The 21,079-nt window shown below is 41.7% G+C and overlaps 1 protein-coding gene across 2 annotated transcripts in view; it reads right to left on the bottom strand.

Annotated features, from left to right (window-relative positions):
* Positions 1 to 13,341, bottom strand: part of LOC115529221 (solute carrier family 12 member 5) — a 139,570-nt gene extending 126,229 nt beyond the window's left edge. For both annotated transcript variants that reach the window (XM_030338187.1, XM_030338993.1), the window contains exon 1: positions 12,890 to 13,341. In XM_030338187.1, the coding sequence (XP_030194047.1) occupies positions 12,890 to 13,040 (151 nt within the window). In that variant the 5' untranslated portion in view covers positions 13,041 to 13,341. The remainder of the gene's footprint in view (positions 1 to 12,889) is intronic.
* Positions 13,342 to 21,079: the final 7,738 nt, after the last annotated feature.

Genomic DNA, 21,079 nt, shown 5'->3' with positions numbered 1-21,079 from the left:
TGTGGTTATGTTGTGCTTAAGTGCAGCAGGAACCTTAATGATAAAATGAAGCGAGTAGTTCAAAACGTCAATGCTTTGAAAGTATGAATGTTCATTAGTATGCAAATTGTGTTTTTCTGTGAATCGTTTCCCCTCCAATCTAAACAAAATGCAAATTCCGGAATTAATTTGTAATTCTGAGTACTTAATATTCATACTTGTATAAAATGCAGAAAATAGCATTTCATTCATTTGTCAGGTAAAGCACAAGTTGAAAGAAAGGTCAAATTCAATGCATAGATTCCTTGCATGCTACTGGACTGAATGGCTGAACGTAAACTCACAGGGATGCCATTTTATAATATGTTGCTATACTATATTATACAATCAGCAGTACAAGCAGGTCCACAAAGGTGGTTTAAAAGGTGATGCCTAGAATATAAAAGTCCCTGAAATGAAAGCTCTGCCTGGATTATTCAGGGTTACTTGTTCTGGATTAAGAATCCATTGAGGACTGGAGAACAAGACTCTTAATTGCTGCCAGCTACAGTACATTGCTACAAACTAATCTATGTATTCAACAAAGAAATAATCATTATTTGCTGACAGAAATAGACAACTAAACTCATAATACTAATGTGTGCTTGATAAAGTGTGGAAATGGAAAAAAGTGAATAAAATAATAAGAATCAATTTAACTAAAGAGGTAGATTAATTTCCTCTAAAAGCCGGTTTCCATCCCGTTTTTGTTTTCAGAATTCTGTGTTTCACGATTTTTATTCATTTTATCATCAGCGCTACTTTTATGAATTAATAACATTTCCACAAATATATAACAGAAAACACACGGGTCAGGTGAGTTTGTCGGAGGCTGCTCTCATTTTCGGTCAATGCTCCCCCCTGTTTGCAAAGCTTTCTTATATTTTCTAAGCCTAGGATGTCAGACTCAGAAAGTCCTGAATGGATTCTCATCTTGAATCTGCAGATCACTTGCACTAGTGCTGGTGTTTTGAGGCATGCCCTGGTAACACAGAGCTGTTCCTTGTTCATCGCATGGGTTTCAGACTTAAGTGGTCATCGCACGTATTTTTTCGGGTACAATCAATAGTATGTTGACAGAATTTTCTCAAATTGGCTCGGGTTAGGTTCTAATTTTGAATTAGCTGTATTATTTAATGATCAATTTCAGCGAAATTATGGACAATTTAGCAAATTCTGCGTTGCGGAAATCAAGGGCCCTACAACTTAACTAATCATGTTTAACTCAGTTTGGACAGCATAAAAGATGTGTTCACACCAAATGCGGAGCGAATATTCTGCTTTTACTTGGGCGAGGTTAATTTTGCCAACCACAAACTTTTCTTGCACGATTTAGATTTTTAGGGAAGTTCAAATATTTAAACCCGAGCAAATTATGAATTTCATCGTCTGCGAGTAGAATCAACCGAAATCCAGGCAAACCAGGTAATTCACACAGCGCCATTCGAGCCATCCGCACAGTCTACTGGCTTCGGCAGTAAATTCAAATCTATTGGCGTCTTTGCGTTGACTTTGTATGTAATCGCACCGCATGTTGGCCTTCGCTTGAACACACATTAACTGTGTTCATACTAGGGCTTGGCGATTTTTTCGGTTTAAACGATTAATTTGGATTTTTACTTTGCTACGGTTTGTGAAATGGCAGAACCGAAAAATCGCGATTTAAAAACAGTTCTAGACTCTTCAGATTTGTTTTGCTTTAAAGGACTCCGTAGTAGCCTCCTCTGTCACTTTCCAGAACGCGCGCAAAACTTAGCCAAAACTCAGCCTACTACAATCACATTCACCGCGCCGCCGACAGATGTGGGGGAGAGCCGGGTCGATTGAAACACATTTCAGTTAAACGTCTTTCAAAGATGACGTTACGTATACAAATAATTGTGATCAACAACTCACATGTGTGTTCTCTTAGTTACAAGTGTAATTTAATATATATGTTGGATGATCGAGCTGTTTTATAACTTTGAACGTAAGTCGACATCTGTTTCAAACGCCCCGCCTAGTCGGGACGTTTGAAACACATGCGGGACGAATGAAACAGCATATTTTAAAAATAAACTATTGACCTTACTCTTGTTTTTATGCAACCATATTCATATTATTATGGCATGAAACAAAAAACACAACTATTTATCACAAAAAAACTACCGCAGGAAGGATTATACTTGGCGCTCTCGAAAACAGGTTCGGGGGACAACATTTGAACGGTGGGACGTCATTACACGATTTTACGGGGTTGGTCAGTCTTGCGTGCTGGACGTAGTGACGAAATTTTACGTGAAAGCCTTGCGTGGTTTTCGAGGAAATCACTGTGTTTCAATCGTCCCTTGTTTCAATCGACCCGGATCTCCCCTACCATAAAAATGTCCACGAACACAGATGAAAAACTCATTCATAAAAAGGGTGATACTTCAGTTGTATGGAAGTGGTTCGGGTACAAGCAGTCAGACATAGAACAAACTGTTCTGTGTAAGGTTTGTAGAAAGTCGAACGCATTTTACAAGTTTTTCAGGGATGGCCTACAAGATCATTTTTTTTCAGTTTGATTTAAAAAAATCTTTGCACAATAATGACAGCCAAGTGGTGCTGATTTTATTTTGACAACTGATTGGTTCACACAGGCCTAGATTACTTGGTAATCTCCTTTATTTTTATTGTGTTGATAAAGAAAACATGTATTTAAATTTTGCCTTGGTCTTTTTAATTTGTTTAGAGGAAAACAGAAAAAAAAAATCGAGTTTTAAATCATAAATTGTCCATTAGTTAGAAAAAATCGAGATTTTATTTTTAGGCCAAATCGCCCAGCCCTAGTTCATACCAAAAGTAAATTGAATATTCCGTTGCATGGTCGCACAAGTCAAAGGTTTGAATGAGTCAACCTCAAAACGCTTGCGCAAGTTTTTTGAAGAATATCAGAGGTGGGGAGCCTCTCTTGTTAAGGCCAACGTTTCTTTTCCACTGATTCATTGTCCACCATGTCCACCACCATTGCGAGTCCAAAGACTTCGGAGAACCCAACGTCGTCGTTTATGGGATCATAATATCATCCGGAGGCGCACAGAGCTTTTGACGTGATACTCCGGAAACGGCAACAATCACTTTATCCTCCAATTAGTGGTTCAATCAGGATTTCAGGGAGTGAACGCTGATAGGCATCACGACAAAGCATCAAGCGAAATTTGTGGAAATGGTAGAATTTATATTTCAACTTAAGCGAAATGTTCACGCCAGTAGATACGCGAGCAGAGAAATCCACGTGAACCGGATTGTTGCCATTCACCAATTCATGCTGCAGGTTTTTCCAACGGAAAATACATCTATATTTGCTTCTTTGCATTGACTTTGTATGTATTACTGCCGCGCTTTCATTTTTGATGTGAACGCACAGTAAAACTTATTTGAGCATTCATTTCAGCGAGATAGTCAGCAAAAGAGGAGTAATATCCTTAATACAAGCCCTACATCTGGATCGGGACCTGATAACCATGCATTCATATACCAGTCAAAGGCTCATTCCTATCTTCATGCATTGATTCATAGGCTGCCGTCTCGTCACTTCCATCCATCCATCCGTTCTAACATAACATATCCCAACATAAGTTTGACCTAGACTGTTCTGAAGTTACCCTTTGACATTGCACAACAGCATGTCATATACTGTAATGGTGATCGAATGGTTATTCTTTGGTTAGCACAAACCAACACCAGCCCTGGTAAAAAGTTCAGCCAACACAAAGATAGACTGGGCAGGTCTCAATGAATAATGATGTATACGTCACACATAGTGACACACACACACACACACGCACACGCACACACACACACACACACACACACACACACACACACACTTCTCACCTGTCAAGGTGCTATGGCAACCAGCCGGAAAGCTGGCCAGTGTTGTGTGCTGGCCTCACACAGCCTACAGATAACTCACCCTGTAAGCCCCACAGGTATTTCAGCTCCAGCTTAATCCCCTGCTGCCGTAACTCAAGGTCACAGACGAGATAGTTCTAGTCCAGCTGAGAACAGCTCCTTATTACAAGACACTGTTCAGCAAGGGCTTGGAGTTCTAATTCGAAGGGAGGTTTTCACCTTTTGGAAATGTTACCAAGGATGGAATATGGATCTTTGCTCCAATTGGCTGAAGTTCCCCTCTGGAAAGACTCTGCTTGGGCTTCTGCCCCTAAGAATGTCTGTGAATTGCCATGTGTGTGTGTGTGTGTGTGTGTGTGTGTGTGTGTGTGTGTGTGTGTGTGTGTGTGTGTGTGTGTGTGTGTGTGTGTGTGTGTGTGTGTGTGTGTGTGTGTGTGTGTGCGTGTGTCAATCTATTCGGTTTTAATGGCAGTTATTTTGTTAGTTATACTTAACAAATGTATGTCCCCATTAGTCTGTGTATGGTTTTCTCACAAAAATAGGTAAAGAAATTGGCCAACATTATCAAATTTGCGTCCACAACCTCAACCCTCATCTCCCGCTGTAACAAACGACGATCATTATGTGAAAAATCATCCAGATCATTATACCGCCATTCTGGTCTCCCCTTTATTTTTCCCCATTATCCCACCGCCCCACTTGTTTACCAGAGAGAGAGAGAGAGAGAGAGAGAGAGAGAGAGAGAGAGGGAGAGGAAACAGGAGAAAACAAGAGAGAGAGAGAGGAAACACGAGAGAAAGAGAAAGAGAGGAAGAATGAGTGGTGGTGAGGATGAGAGAGCGCCAGAGCAGACGTCCCCGAGGACCTCTGTGACCTGCTTCCAACCGACAGCTCTGGTAAATGGAGCTCTCCAAACATGACCAACGGGAGCCCAGATGAGCCCGATGCCCATTCATCAGCCGCTGAGGGACCGCCACGGTGCTGGCATCTCAACCTTTAGCAGAACACCTCCTGGGACTTGTGTGGACCTCTACACTGTAGAAAATCCTGTTCATTTATTTTTTCTATGGTGACTCCATGTGTATGCATGTGCAATTACCACACAATAAAAAACAAATATCAAATGTTGTTTCTGAACGGCAGAGAAGAGATTTGCCATGTTAATATCTATCTATCTATATCTATAAATAAATAAATAGAAATTATCCCACAAGGCAGGTAGTGATGTGGATCAAACAATTCAAATATCAGTAAGATTGTGCGTTACTATGGCAGCAGACAGGTCTATGAAGTGACATCATCCGGCCTAACATCTACCTTTCCCATAGCGCTCCACCTTTCCTCCTTTTCGTTCCACGTTATCGTCACCGAGATCTGCCCGGCAGCCTGCCTACATGTGAGGGTCCTTTTGTCACTTTCTATCCATTGCTCTCCACCCCCATCCCTGCGACGCAGACACACTTACATAACCACAATGCTCTCTTCCTCTCATATATATAAAAGGTCATAGTGCCCCCTGTTGACTCAGCAGTGTAAATGCAGCACCCTTGCCTAGTAACAGGATTAGAAATCTTTAATCTAATGCAATGGCAAACATGACTGACTCAACATAGAACATTCCAATATCATATATATGTATATATATGATATATAATATCCTATTTTACCTTAAAATCGTTTACCTTTAAGTTGGAGAAAGAATTTATAGTCAATGACTTTAAGGTTTGCTGAGATACTGCTGGAAAATACTGAGAAGCAGTTTGTTTTTTGAGTGCTCATCGCGATCGGTTGTCCCCTGGTGGTAATCAACACCACTGCACACTCATCCACTCAGATGGAAGGAACCTCATCAATGAACTGCCCTCTGATCATCTTATTCGATTTAAACAGCTCTCATAAAATATAAATAGGGCATCAGACATCCGCAGGTTGTATCGATCAAAACAGTATTGATGGCCTTCCCCACCCCTACCTTTGACAGCTAAAGAGGGATAACGTTGTAAGTGATGGCTGAGCTGTGCATCTAATGGTTATCGTGATGAGAAATCAATGAGGCTTCTGAGGGAGCGTGGGCAGCCCTTTAATGACATTAGTGTAGGCAGACGGAGGAGGATAAAACGACGTGTAGTATGAAACAAAGAGGTGATGGTGGTGATCTGTCTGCATGCAGAAATAGGAGTGCTTTTGGCCATCTGATGTTTCTTGAGGGATGTCTTGTTGTCATCATTAACAAAGGGACATTTACATTGGGAGCCTTCAATTCTACAGCGGATTGACTCTGGAACTGAAAATTATCCTTTCATATCCTCTTGGGATTAGATGCCTTGGAATAAACTGAATATAAACATGAACATCTTCCAAATGTATATTTAATTTACCTTATATCCTCTTACCCGCACTTACTATCGCTGTGACTAAAATATCCCAATATCGTATCATATTCAGTTATAAGTCAGACTGCAATGTACCGGGGCCGCCACTAGGTGGTTAAGAGGAGCTGAGTAGTGCGACATGAATAATGCAATGTCACCAGTCCAGAATCAAGTGCCCATCTTCTATTCAATCAGAATCAGTGATGGCAGAAAAACAAAAAGGACTGGCATGCACAAAAACTGTTTTTTTTTTTTACAAATGCCAACAAAAGCATGAACACATGCAAATATGCACAGACACACACAGGGATGTTGGTCCTCAAACACGTGGCCATGAAAAGGCCTTTTGTCCGTGACAGATAATCATCACTGCCAACCAGCAAATTGGTCTATTCAAGTGTTGGTTAACCATAGCAGTAACAGTCCCACCAACAATGCAAGGGATTACAACACAGTTTATTAATTGTAATCATCCTGACACACACCGTAAGGCCAGTTTGAGGGGTCTATGAGGCTGTTGGGGGATGGGAGGTGGTGATGGGTTTGAAAAACAAAAACATGATGAAGCCAAAATAATGCTTCATTGTTTTAGGCTTAATTTGTAGTTTGTTTTCACGGTAAGAAAACTCTCATCAAGCAACCAATCTGTGAACAAACCCATATTGACATATCAAAGTGCACACACACTTTGCTTGTCCATCAAAATCCGAGGATGACTCATTTAATGATCAGATCTCTGATGGCTGAACGTTCCCATCTCACACACGAACACACACACAAACATTTAAAACCATCACCACAACCCGCCATTTGATTGCAATCGTGAGGTCATTAGGTTGCTTGATTGCTGTCGGTGTGGCTGTGGGGCCGGGGGGTGCATACGCTGGGTCATTCTGTTCCGCTAAGTATTTGACCCCGAGAAATGAAAAAAGGGAACAAGCTGACACAGATTAAGGCCACTGTCAAGCCGCCCCTCTGATCCCGGAGCGGGGATGATGGTCACGTATTAACATGGACGGACAGAGCCCATCTCATCAGTGAAGACCAATGCTCTGGGCTTTGAAAAGCACCTCACTTTGACTAATTCTCATGTTCTCACACAGACACATACACACACACACACACACACACACACATACACACACACACACACACACGCACACGCACACGCACACGCACGCACACGCACACACACACACACACACACACAGACACACACACACACACACACACACACACACACACACACACACACACACACACACTCTTGTAAGCTGCCCTTTTGCTGAAATCACCCTTTGACTGAATAACTGCAGGAAACCAAGCCATGGCCGATGGACTGCATTAATTATTCAATGCTCTATAAATGGAGCCAGCAAGATCTGCCTAAAACATGTCGGGACAAAGGAGACCTGCTTGCTCAAGGACTAAGGAAGAGCATACGAGGTGAGTTATTGAGTCTATCAAATAAAAAAACCAATAGACTTCTCCCCTTTGGGGCTACACTTGAGTGCAGCCAAATAACGGTCGAAGAATCTTGTATCCCCTGGTCCCTTGAAAGCAGTAGCAATGCAAAACTCCCCTGTACAGTAAAAATGCACGCACAGGCGTGGCACATCCTTGTCGCTGTCGAAAGCAAGGATTAGGAATTCCCCAAAAGTACATTGTTTGATAATAACATATATATATATATATATGCATAAAGCCCATAATCAGTCGTTCAACCATTCTGTTGCAAAATATGCATTATGTTCTTAGCAAAGGAACAAAAACATTTTGCAAAATTCGTGCCCATTTCATAATATTCTGAGAAAAGATGCAAACAAAAAAATGAAACCAATGTTCTCAATGTTTTTCTTAACGTGTATGCTGAACGCTAAAAATGAAACATTCTATTCTGTTACATCAGAGCAGATATGAACTATAAACCATCTTTATAGCAATCAAATCCCTCTAGTATTGGCATAGCTCTCCCTCAAGCTCCTACGCATGATCAAGGGCAGAGGGGACGCCCGCTAGACAGGCCAGCGGGTGTCTGCTTTCTTCCCACCGTCGACAACCACAGGCAGATCACTACTCACTCCCTGCCCATCGATCAGCAGCCCTTGACGAGGTTGGGGAGGCACTGGGGAAGCAGTCTGGTAGACTTTGCATGGGGCCTGCGTGGTAGATGAGAGCAAGGCTTTTGGGTTATGACACCGTGGAAAAAAACACTGGGATGACTGATTTGGTTCTGGGAAACTGCCAAAGCGGCAATCGTTGACACAGGTGTCCGCTAAGGTGCAGGTGTGTTAATGCAGAATGCAGTAATGCACGCATGACACTAGTCCGGATACATGCTGCATTCACAACATACTGCATCCTCGAGTCTAAATGGCATGGTATGCCTGTGTGTGCAGCTCTATAACTAGACATTTGCATGGATTTCACTGTAAATTAGTCCTGACTCGTCTTAGATTAGAGGGCTCAGACATTTTCCATTTATTATTAGCTATTATAGATAGTTGACTACACTTAGCATTCTAGCCAACTGCTACCGATTCTCAATAAAAATGGAAGAAGCTAGCAAGCAGAGAACATTGAATATTTAACCTTTTATTCATGTTCCAAAAATAGAAACACATGAGCATAACGACCTATTCATTATTTTTCCTATTTCTGAATTCAAGCGGAGTACTTTGCGATATTGTACAAGCATCTCATGCTGTACTATTACCCCTAGGAATCATTTAGAAAATTGCTGACATTTTGTTGGAATTCTGCCAAGCCTTGTTTGATAAAAAAAAAAGAAGGAATAATCAACTAAAATAAAAGAGGGAGAAATGTTGCAAGCTTAATGTTTTAATAATCCTTGATTATTATACAGAAGTGCTTTCACCTATAAGAAAAAAACATTAGCAAAACAACACTGGTGAAAATGCATGGTGTGTCGCCATAGCAACTAAGGTTGCACGATATTGGAAATAAATCATATTGTAATATTTGGTCTTTCTGCTATACATATTGCAATATGAGAAAAAAAATGAAAAAAGGAATGGATCATTATACAATGATTTGGATGATTTTGTAGCGGAGTTCATCTGCATTGATCCCTTTGGGATCGCTCTCGTATGGTGCAACACTGGCAAAGGCATCCAAAATAGTTTTTGCTTTTGCTTTGCATGGCATTCAGATTTGGCTTTGCACTCGTTATACAGAGCTTTATGTGGCAAATTAAATGGGACAACAAATGAGTCGTGCTGCCGTTTGTTGGGGCAACAATTGCAAAGCACTTATTTTGGGTCAACGTTGTCTTTTCTGAAACCAAGATAATTCCATACAACTGACTGGCTTATCTCTTTAGAATTAAATCTTCTTGCTGGCTCACTGTGACGTTTTGTTCTATGACTGCTTTGGTTGTCTGATCTTAAACTGATCAACATAAGTGATTGGTGGTTCGCTGTGCATGATGAGCTTGTATGTCAACAAGCGTTGTGTATCCAAGAACCGTTAAATCAGAGTACATTATGTCATATCAGACAGACTTCTGTTGTAAATTAGCCATGGAAAATAAGAGCTGTACCAAAAAAGAATTATAATAATAATAATAATTGTTATTATATTGCACGTCCAGCAATCGGACATGCGCGTATTGCAATTTCAATAGGAGAACGATATGGTGCAGCCCTAATGGCTGCCCAATAGAAACAGATGGATGGATTCAGAGACTACACTCTCCACAGCATTGCATGTTCAACGAGTGGAAGTCCTACCACAAAAACATTCCACCTCCTGACGGAACACCGACTGCTGCTGAGCTTGGTTCTGCGAGTTGGATTTCTGTTATCCATCTCATGAGGATGATGACGACTACAAACGATAATAAAATACGTTGTTGGGAAATGCTGACGGGGCATTTTTTCATTGTCTTTTCCCCTCTACTGTGGAGGAGGGGTTGTGGGTCGGACCTCTGAAAGGAGAGTGAAGGGGCGTGGGACGGGGAGCAGCTGAATCGGTAATCAGCGGTTTCCGTCTCTCAGCCCTGGGTTAATTGTGGCCCTCCGTCAGGCTGGCTCACATGCAGCACTGGAGCTAAGGCACTGCCATGCCGGGCCCTGATCCAACACCCAGGAATGGGGAAAGGCTTTTTGTAAGATGTATTACTCACACTAGGGGTATAACGATACATGCATTCGCATTGAACCGAATCGGTACGGACGTCATGGTTTGGTGCATGGATTGCCACGGAGAATACATGGTATAAAATTTAATGAAATTTGCGTGCAAATTAATTAATGTAATGCAGAACGAATGTTAGATACGCTGGTTCTTCAGGGACAACTAAGCTGCAGCCCTCATTGGCGCCTAGGTAGCCGAGCTCTGCCTTCAGGCTAGTGCTACAGTTTTTGGTCAGGTCGACGGTCAAGTAAGTGAGTCAGTCAGTACGTTTATGCACAGCTTAATCAGATTAAAGCCATAGTTCGACTATGCTCCTCAATTGGACAACTGCAATTGTCCGAGTATACATGGCGGTGAGAAAATCGATTTATTGGCCGAAGCACCACCGGCTGACCTCTTAACGTCACTAGCAACAACAAACTCAGGCGGCATTCAAGAAAGATATTTTAAGCTCCGCCGCCGGAGGGGTCCGCATACGACCGAGAGGTCGGAACAATGGAGCGTTGAAGAAATGACATGGACCTGAAGTCAACTGACAGCTGTCCTGCATACGGCAACAATCCCTTTCTCCTCCATGTTGGACTTCAATCTGGACTTCAGAGAGTCCAAGCCAAAGTTCCTTTCCCCAAATTCCTTCTCCACCATGGCCGAGATAACCCCCACTACGACGAGTCTTTGTTGTAGAAGTACCAGAGTCAGAGAACCCGACGCAGTCTTTAAGATTCATAATATCAGAGAATATCCCCGTCAGTTCGGCCGCGGTGCAATGAATGAATAAAGATCGTAAACACGTCGTAAGAAAAAAAAATATATTTGTGCCCGAAGTTATTAGTTTACAACCTCGTTGATAACCAACATTTAAGAAACCATGTACTTTTAATTCAGCCTTGGGTGAAATCGAAGCATAGTGTGTACTGAATGCATGTTGATGATGATGATACACTCCTTATAGGGGGTAATGGCATGTCACCGGCTTCCTCCATCTTCTGCGTCTCCTTTTTAAATAAATCGCTGTTTCTCGTTTCCGGACGGCGACAACCATAAACATATAAAGAAATAATCAAAAAAATTATATTTATAAAGAAATAATAATTGTTTATATGTCTATGGTGACAAGTCGTCACCATAGACACCACCGTCTCCTTCTACTTCCTAACGTCCCCCGGCCGCAAGATCTCGAGGATGCGCAGAACGCAAACTCCGATATGCGATCATAGCAGCACTAAAGACGAGTATGGCGAGTGGTCGCCGGCAACCCACAAGAGTTATTGGATCCGCCCGCCTCATTGAGGTCGCAAGTGTTACAGTGTTACAGTAGTAAAGTAGTTCCCTTCATTGTACCGAACTCGTACCGAACCGTGATGTCTGAACCGAGGTATGAACCGAACCGTGACTTCAGTGTACCGTTACACCCTTAACTCACATACAATATATGTCTACAATTACATGTTCGATAAAAATGTTAATGGGAATCAGATTAGGCTCTGATAGATAATCAGAAACAGCGATTAGGTCTTCAGGATAAATTTACACAGTTTTGCATAAGTATATATATTTTTACATGACTGTACCTGAAAAGTGGCCCTTTTATGGTTTATTCCATGATTGCCTCTATTATATTCCTGGTTCTAAGGGGGAAATTCAGCCACTTCTGTACTGAACTCGGTTGAATTAATCCTCATGCACCCCTTTATCAGCCTTTAGAGAAGTGGTTACAGAATGGAGCCCAAATTAACCCTTCTGCAGCCACTTCAAATGAGCAAAACCATGCTAATTTGACCTAGTAACTATTGGCATGCATGTTTATACTGTAGCTATTAAATCAGTATCTCCAAGATACTAGAGGGACTCATCAATTTGCAAGGATATATCTGAGACAGGGCAAAAATACATATTTCAACTGGGCACCAATGAAATCGCCTTTCCTTTCTTGTGTAGTATACATCTGTTTAACATGGAGGTTTTTGCAGCCTCGATTGTAATGCACAAATTCTTGTTACGGATGCACTTAGACCGAAATATTCTGGTAACAATCAATATGACGTTGGAAAAGAGGGGGCAACGTCTTGCAATTGGCCCTTGTTCAGAAATGGGTATGGCTGATGTTCACTTAGACCGCCTGTAGGCCTATATCATCAGATCCAGCCTTGCAATCAAAGAATTGCCAAAACCAAAATGATTCCCTTGTACTGAAGAATTCAGGGACATGACAATAATTAGACATGACAAGAATATACCAGAATGAAGATATTTACATGACAAATTACAGTCTTCTTGATCAGACATTAACCAAGAAAGGGCCAACACACACAATCACACACAGACACGCACACACACACCGCACACACACGCACGCACACACGTGTCTGAAGGCAGTCTGATGGTGGCGCCGTTGTTACCCAGCAGCGCGCAGCTAAAAACGTGCGTCCAAAAGCAAACCGCTCAGGCGGCAACATGATTCCTACCTTTCAGCACCACCACCTCGGCGGTGGCTTCAACCTCTTTGTCCGCTTGGCAGCTGGCAGTCGGCTCATCTCCTTCGAACAGCTGGTTCACCTCCCCCTGGACGTCTGAGGAGCTCCGGTCGCTCTTGGAGACCGTAAACCTCTGGCTCATGGTGACCGACCGGCACCGCCGGGGGGGACCGGAGACGGGTTAGACGACCTGGGCTCGGCCTCGGTAAATGGACGCTTCAGCTGAACGTTGAACGACGTCCCCAATGAGGACAAGGGAAAGAGCTGATCTCACTTTTGCAATGCACCTGTTCCTTCGACGTAATTGGCAAGTTTTGTTCCGAATTCTACGTCTTGGGAGAGCCGCGTCTTTTTGTTCAGTGATGCGATACGGAGTGATCCATAGGCTACAGGATACAGGAGTGATACGGAGTGGTCCATAGGAGTGATCCACAGCATCAACCGGTGTCTCAGTGATGGCTGCGGCTCCGGGTCCTAGAGCCGTCGCGTTTATAATCCCTGTATAGAGCGCAACACTGTGGTTCCGGAAGTAAAAATCCCAATCATTTTCTCCATAGAGGTTTTGATTAAGAAGTACCATCCAAAGAAAACTTACATTATGGAGTGTGCTGTTGCCATGGAAACGTTTACCCGCAAACGCGAAAGTCATGTGGTGGATGACTGCTGCCACTGAACTCTATCGCTTAGCAAAAATGATTTCTCTTAGATGAATGGACATTTAGAGAGTTTCTAGAGCTGTAGAGGAAATGAGCTCTGCATGTTAAAAAATATGTTGATATCGAATATGATAAAAAATAAATAAAAATAAAAAATGATATAGCACTAGCAGAGCTTTTTAGTAATTTTGGTAGAATAAAAGCTAGGAATACATAGCCGAATGTTGAAAGGATAAATTAATTGAATTCGAGACTGAATTTAAATGTATTAAAAACGAGTAACGTTATTTTTGCGTTGACAGTCAGAAACAAAGGAACTATCATGCCGATGACAACGCTCAATATGAAACACTATAGTCATACATAAACAGACACACAGATATGACACAACTTGTAGGCTATTAACAATATAAATAAATACTAGAAAAAGTGCTGTAGTACAAAGGGAGGATGAAAATGTTTTTTCATAAAGCCACATAAATTAAGACATAAAGAAACGTTAAATGGCTTAAATCAAGTGAAGGGATTTGAACAGAGTTCGAAAGTCTAAATGGAGAAAACAATGAAAACATGCACACCATTTATAAAAATGTAAATGGTTGGAAACAAATAAATTGACAGCTGAATGAAAAGCGCAAAGCATTGCTAAACAAACCGAATTGTAAAAGTAATTGAACTGAAGAATCTGAAATAGCCGAAATTGTATGTAATCGCCTTATGATTTCGAGGGGAGATGTGTCCTGAATATCCTCCTTGCACCACTTGAGAAGGATCATTCTGGGTGGATCTTGGCCTACCTTGCAGATACTGTTTTCCTTGAGCAGTGCAATCATTCCACTGTATCCGTGGCTGTTGTAAGGTCTACAAGAATACAGCATTAACAATGAGGATGTGATTGTGTTAGACACTGATAATGCAGCCTACATGAAGAAGGCATTCACAGCAGCTCTGCAGTCGTTGTGCCCCAACTCACTACACATCACATGCATGGCACACATAATGCATCTCATTGGCAATGCCTTCCGCAAACCTTTTGTTCAGTTGAACAGCTTCATGCTGAGTTTCTCCCAGATGTTCTTCAATGCTTGATCACGGAAGAGAAGATACCTCCGCTTCATGACAAACAAGCTGCCAAGAAAAAAGGCAGTCATGCCTCCAAACCCCTGTGCAACACGCTGGAACTCCTGGTTCTTTGCAGTGCAATACCACGCACAGCACTTTGGACTGTACAAGGACTAGATCATAGAGATAGAAATTGAGGTAAAAACTTCCTTCACATAATTCCTCAGTACAATTAACACTTCCTTTTCTTCATCAGTTAACCCCCTTTGCACACACAAACAAGAATAGTTTAGTAAGATCAAAGTAAAAAATGTAATTGCATTGAACATAAATATTGCATGTTTGACCTAATTATGTGTTTTTTATTTAGGTGTGTAGCAGAAGTGTTCCACAGTCTGTGGAGAGACTCCACGAGATGCTTCAAGACCCAGACCCAGCTCAGTCCCTGAATGTCCACATCAACATCATGACTGACAAGTGCAAACGCTTCCTAAAGTCTTCTCGATATATTCCAGAGCAGACGTCCTGTGACCACAAAGATCTTCAATTATCTGGAGGATCTGCAGGTGGTCTTTGCGGCCAACAAAGAGCTGCAGTATGAGGCGTGTGCCGAATACTTTCAAGGGTTTGACTTATCAAACACCACAAAGACAAAGATCCTCAGCACAGTTGGTCAGGCATATGAAAACGCTGAAGAAAAGCCCACCAAATACATGTCACATGGGCAACCGGCCATTGAGTTTCTCCAGGAGGTCAGGGTGTTCGACCCTCGCCACATCGCATTCCTAGATGACTCCGTAGCAAGCTACAAGGCCATTCCAGGTTTCACTGAAGTGCAGAGTGATGAATTTGATTCTAACTTCAAAACACTTGGTCCAGCAGCACTCTGAGCTGCACCATCCGGCGTGGTGGATTTGGATGTGTTTTGGGATGGCGTGCAGGAGAGACTTCCTGGGCTGAGTTCCTTGGCAAAACGGTACAAAGATGCTGTCTCAAGCTCAGCTGATGCTGAACGCAGTAACAGCATCTACAAACTGGTGTTGTCTAACCGAAGAAGATCAACTACCAACATTAACCTCAAAGCCTTGGTCTTCCTTTACCACAACCAACGAGTCCGCAGTGGAGCATTTGAGAGGGAGGAGATGGTGGAGGGGGAGGAGATTGAGGAGGAGATGGTGGAGATGGACGTTGAGGTAGAGGGGATGGAGGATGAGGATGAGGAATGATGATTGGCTAGCGTTAGAGGCTACGCAGTAAGTTTTAATTTTCCCAGTGGACTGTTGTGGTTTCATTCAATGAGTTGATGCAACTTTACAGTTGTAAGATTGCACTTTTTTGAAAAGCTACCTCTGTAGAACAGGAACATTTTTTTTCTTATATTTTATTTATTATTTTTTACAGAAGTTGCAGATTATTTCTGTAAAGCTACAGAAGTTGTTGCAGTAGTTTTTGCAAGTTCACGCAATTTCATCGCATAAAATTGCATAAATATTCTGCATATTTCATTGCATTTTTTAAGAAAACGTGCCGCATAATCAAGGACTTTTAACCAGGACACGGTTTTCTTGGGTACTTTCAAAAACCACCGCAGAAACAGTTGGGGTGTAATATGTATGGTATCATCTTTATGAAAACTCAGTCAGAACTATTAAACACCGGAGGATGGGCAGGGTTGTGCAGTGGACACACACACACACACACACACACACACACACACACACACACACACACACACACACACACACACACACACACTGCATTTCGCTGCTACAACAACAACAAAAATAGAAGAAAAAGTTCCCTAAAATATTATTACTTTCAAAATAGGCTTCTAGGACATTTTGGGTGGATTTGGAACAGTATGTGGGCAGGACGTTTTTTTGCAGGACCTGGCAACCCTGCGCTGTTGCCCGAGGTGCTGAAATGCTCCGGAACAGATCTGGATCCATGGCCAAAAAGACTTGTATTCCCCCCCACCCCCTTTCAATAAATACTATGGCAAAAGTATTTATTAGAATAAATAATAAATTCATGCATTATCATTCAACTTGAACATGTGTTTTTACAATATAGAGTGGTGGAGGGATGATGTATGTTGGCCAACCCGGAAGTGAGCGTCGCCCTGGGTTCCCTTGACAACAAACCAACAGGTTTTTCCATTGGATTTTGGATTAGTGCAGAAATTTTGCATTTTTGAAGCACCTCATCAAGAAATGAAGATAAATATAATAAAAATATCCGTGCTCCAAAGAACGACATGTAAACCACTACATTCTGAATGGGAGTGTTTCTCCGATTTTTCCATGCTACACAGAACGAAATGTAAGCCCATGCAAATAAAGGCTCCATGGTCATAATAATTTAAATATAATTAAATTAAAGCATTGGTGTGTAAGGGGGCAACTATAGGACCTAAAATTGATGATGGTTTGTGAACCAGTTGCGGACCAGAGCAGCCTGATGGAAACTAACATTATCCCAGACAAGAACAAACCTGGGCTGCTCTGTTCTGTCCTGTACAGCTGCATCGTGAAGTGCATCCAGAAATGTTATTATATGTTCGGTATTGAAGGGACCTAGTTTTGTTTGATGGTGCAGTAGCCCTTGAAGGCTTATGGCAGCACACAATGAGATATTTCCCCCGCGCTGCCCCGGGACTTGCACAATTGCCCTTTGGCCAATTATGTTACGACCCCGTCGTCTTGTTTTGCTGAGGTTCAATCCAGCCTCATGAATGTAAATACATTCATGAGGCTGTGCAGCTCCATCCATCTCCAAGATGCTCTGTAACAAAACAAAGTACATGTAATACATATTTTGGATGGCATTACTCAAAACACTCAACTACAGTACTACACATACAGAACCCCCACCCCATCAAACAGGTACCTGGTACCTCTATGAATGTATCTATGTGGTACTGATACAATGGCACATATTCAGCTGTAACTGGATGACACCAATACTGTATTGTAAATGTAAAGGACTGTAACACTTACCTGTACATATTCACGTCGAAGTCTTTTGACCCTGACACTGTTCCTCTCAAATGGGACCCTGCAAAATTGCTTCATGGTAATTTGATGCTTTACCAAGATGCGTCTGATAGTGGAACTGCTCTAAGTTATTGAATACTTCTCTATCTGCAAGTATTTGTTGCTGTAGCTGGTTGAGACAGATTGCATTGCTCTGACCAGGTCCACAATGGCAAGTTCCTGCTGTTGGGTGAACAGGCGTTGGCGTCCGCCCCCAGAAGGTCTTCTAGTCATTCTATAGAAAAAAGCAACCACAAAATGTTACTGTATTGGTTTGCTGCTTTTTTACAGTACTGTGTATACTGTACTTTATTGTATATACCATAGAAAGTACTGAAACATCTCAATGTAGGTAATCACAGTATGTCACAAAACTACCACTTTCGTTCAAAAAGGAGCATTAGCCACCCTGCAATACAGTACATGTGATATGGTACAGTACTGCAAATACTCTAGATACAGTCTGAGTAGAGTAGAAGGTAGAGTTGAGACATACCTGATTTCCAGTCGGAATGTCCTTATTATGGATGAAACTGTGAAACGGCGAATAGATTAGGGTGGACTCTCTGCCCAGCTTCCCTCATAGTCAGACCATGGTTTATGACATGTTCCACAAAAGTTGCTCTTATGTCATCGGAAATACTGTTCCCTGCACGGCCTCTTCCACCACGTCCTCCTCTATGTCTATGTTTCTGTCCTCTTCTTCCTCCTCTACCTCTGCCTCTTGCTCTTGCTCTTGCTGCATCCATGCTTGCAAAGTTCTCAAAATGGCTAAACTGAGGCATTTTTTGTAGCTGGCTGATTGGTGTTCAGTTTTGGAAGAAAGTGGTTTCAGGTGTGTATGTAAGTATTTTCAATTAACCAATGTGTTTAGGATTTTGAATAGATGTGTTTTTCCAATGGTACAATGAGATGTCATTTTTTAATGAAGTGTCTTATGTATGAAATAGTGTGTAGTGTGCAGGAGCAAGTGTGTTGCAGAAAGGAGCAAGTGTGTTGCACAATTGCAACTAAAGTGCCAATCAGCACTTTTTTTATCTAAGGAATGGTTACATGTGTTTAAGGTATAGAAACAAAAACTTCAAGTTGTGTTACTTTGGTCTAAGCATGTGTCTATAGTGTTCAAGCAATTGAAAAAACTGTAAAAGCTAGGCCTACATGTCTACTTATAATATTATATCTAAATCATTTTATGAAAAAAAAAAAGATATAGGCCTGTATAATATATATTAATATTTAATTAATTAAATATTAAACCAATGCATTTTAATCGGGAGATTTCTTTCAACTTCAGAAGGGCTGCGCAGTGCAAGCTGTCGCTCCCCATATCGTTCTATCCCACAGTATAGACTTGTAATTAATACGTTTCTTTTGTGTTCAACGTGACTCCTTTAAAAAATTGTATCACTGTCTGGTGGCTAGTAGGCCTGGCTATAACATCACTCTGAGAGATGTGCACGGACACATTTAACGAGGCAGGGTTATTTGAAATAATTCATTAAGTTATCATGTCTGAAGTCATTCCTCCTCCTGAGTGTGTAGGGTGGTATTCTATTATTTTCAATGGGGCTGCGTCCACGTCACTTGACTGTCATGGTTGTTGATGTCAATTGATGTCAATTGTGTTGTTTGTGTTGTAAACTAAGGTCCGCTGGTTAAAAAATAGACAGATATTCCAATGTTTCCGTAAAAGGCACCTTGGATGTTTTTATCTTCTGCAGTTTAGACTTCATCTATCACCTATTTTTGAAAGCAAAACACCAAGCTCATTGATTTAACGAGACAGGGTTATTTGAAACAATTAATTAAATATGTGTGAGAGGTCATTCCTCCTCCTGAGTTTGCTTCCTATTTATGTCTAGTGTACACCCCTACTGTCCACAAGCACCCCCCCCCCCCCCCCTCCCCATATGGATTTGGAGAATTGTTGCCACGTCCCAGTGGTGGTGGTAGAACATATATATGAAAGAGGGCATTCAATTATACTACAATGATCAATTAGGAGGCCGAAGCCCTAAAGGAATTTATGCAAAAGGTGACTGAATAGAGAACAATTACAAGCAAGCTATATCTTGGTGTCTCTTGTATCAAAGGGGGTCTCAAAGGACGCATACGCATGAACCTGTGGCTCCAGCCCTATAGGAAATGACTCAGCAAGTGCTCCATCTCGTTGCACCTCACCCAGCGGCTCGCTTGCAAGATTTTGGCCTGAAGTTCTTCCCAGACCTACACCCTAGCCATCCAACCTGCATATCTGAGAATCAGGCCTCTCTTTAATAATGACAAAAAGATATGAGAGAAATGCACATTAACTTTTTGTTATCTCATAAACGGCGTGGTGCTTGCTCCTTTTGACCTTTTGACCCCAGACTTCAAAAACTGGGCCACAGGCCAGCTGTGTCTACACACCTTAAGCCACAAATGTACACCTCAATCCCAGAAAAAATGGGGACTAGAAACTAACCTCGGTCTTATGTACATTTACAACAACTGTTGGAGGTCAAGCCCCTTTTCCGGCCTTTTCGAGATAGCTAGGGATACCGAAATGTTTACACACATTTCCCAGGGTCATGAGAATGACATATCCGAGATTTTGGGTTCTAGCCACTAGAGAAAAAAAGTTTTCCCAAATGGACTGTCATTTGGACAAAGCCCCTCAGAAGTGTTGCCTGAAAGACCTTGTGGTTCAGAATGTGGTGGAAAAACAGTTTTTGAGATAGAAAGGTCCTACCGCCCTGAAATTTGAATACCTTATTCTAGGGCCTTACTGGGAGCCCCGCACCGCCCTCGGCCCGGTCGGACCCCGAGGGCAGGGAGGGGGGGGGTCTGAGGATTCGGGTTAGGGTTAGGGTTAGGGATAGGATTAGGGTTAGGGCCGGCTTCTTCCCAGAGACCCACAATTAATTATATATGATACATCCACCACTGGGAAGTGCCAACAATTCTCCATATCCATATGGAGAGTGCGGGTGTACACTAGACATAAATAGGAAGCACACTCAAGAGGAGGAATGACCTCTCACACATATTCAATTAATTGTTTCAAATAAACCTGCCTTGTTAAATCAATGAGCTTGGTGTTTTGCTTTCAAGAATAGGTTATAGGCTCTGTCACTATAAAATCTGTCCATGCGCGTCTCTCAGAGTGACGTAACAAACCACCAGAAAAAAATCTCCCGATTTAAATGCATTGGTTTAATATTTAATTAATTTAATATTAATATATATATATATATCTTATATATAAATATACAATTATTTAGTTAGCCTCTAATATTAAGACCATAATCAATTATCGCTATAACAAGATCTGTAGCCTAATTGACTGCTGAAAATCCACTTCCACCAATTTGTAAGTGTGGTTCAGGTATACCAGAAAATATTAAACTATTCATAATATAAAAACTATGTGAAAAATAAGGTAATGG

This window comes from Gadus morhua, chromosome 1, assembly GCF_902167405.1.
Source record: "Gadus morhua chromosome 1, gadMor3.0, whole genome shotgun sequence".
Taxonomy (NCBI): Eukaryota; Metazoa; Chordata; class Actinopteri; order Gadiformes; family Gadidae; genus Gadus; species Gadus morhua.
Note: the sequence above shows the minus strand (reverse complement) of the source record. Positions and strands in the feature narration are given on the sequence as shown.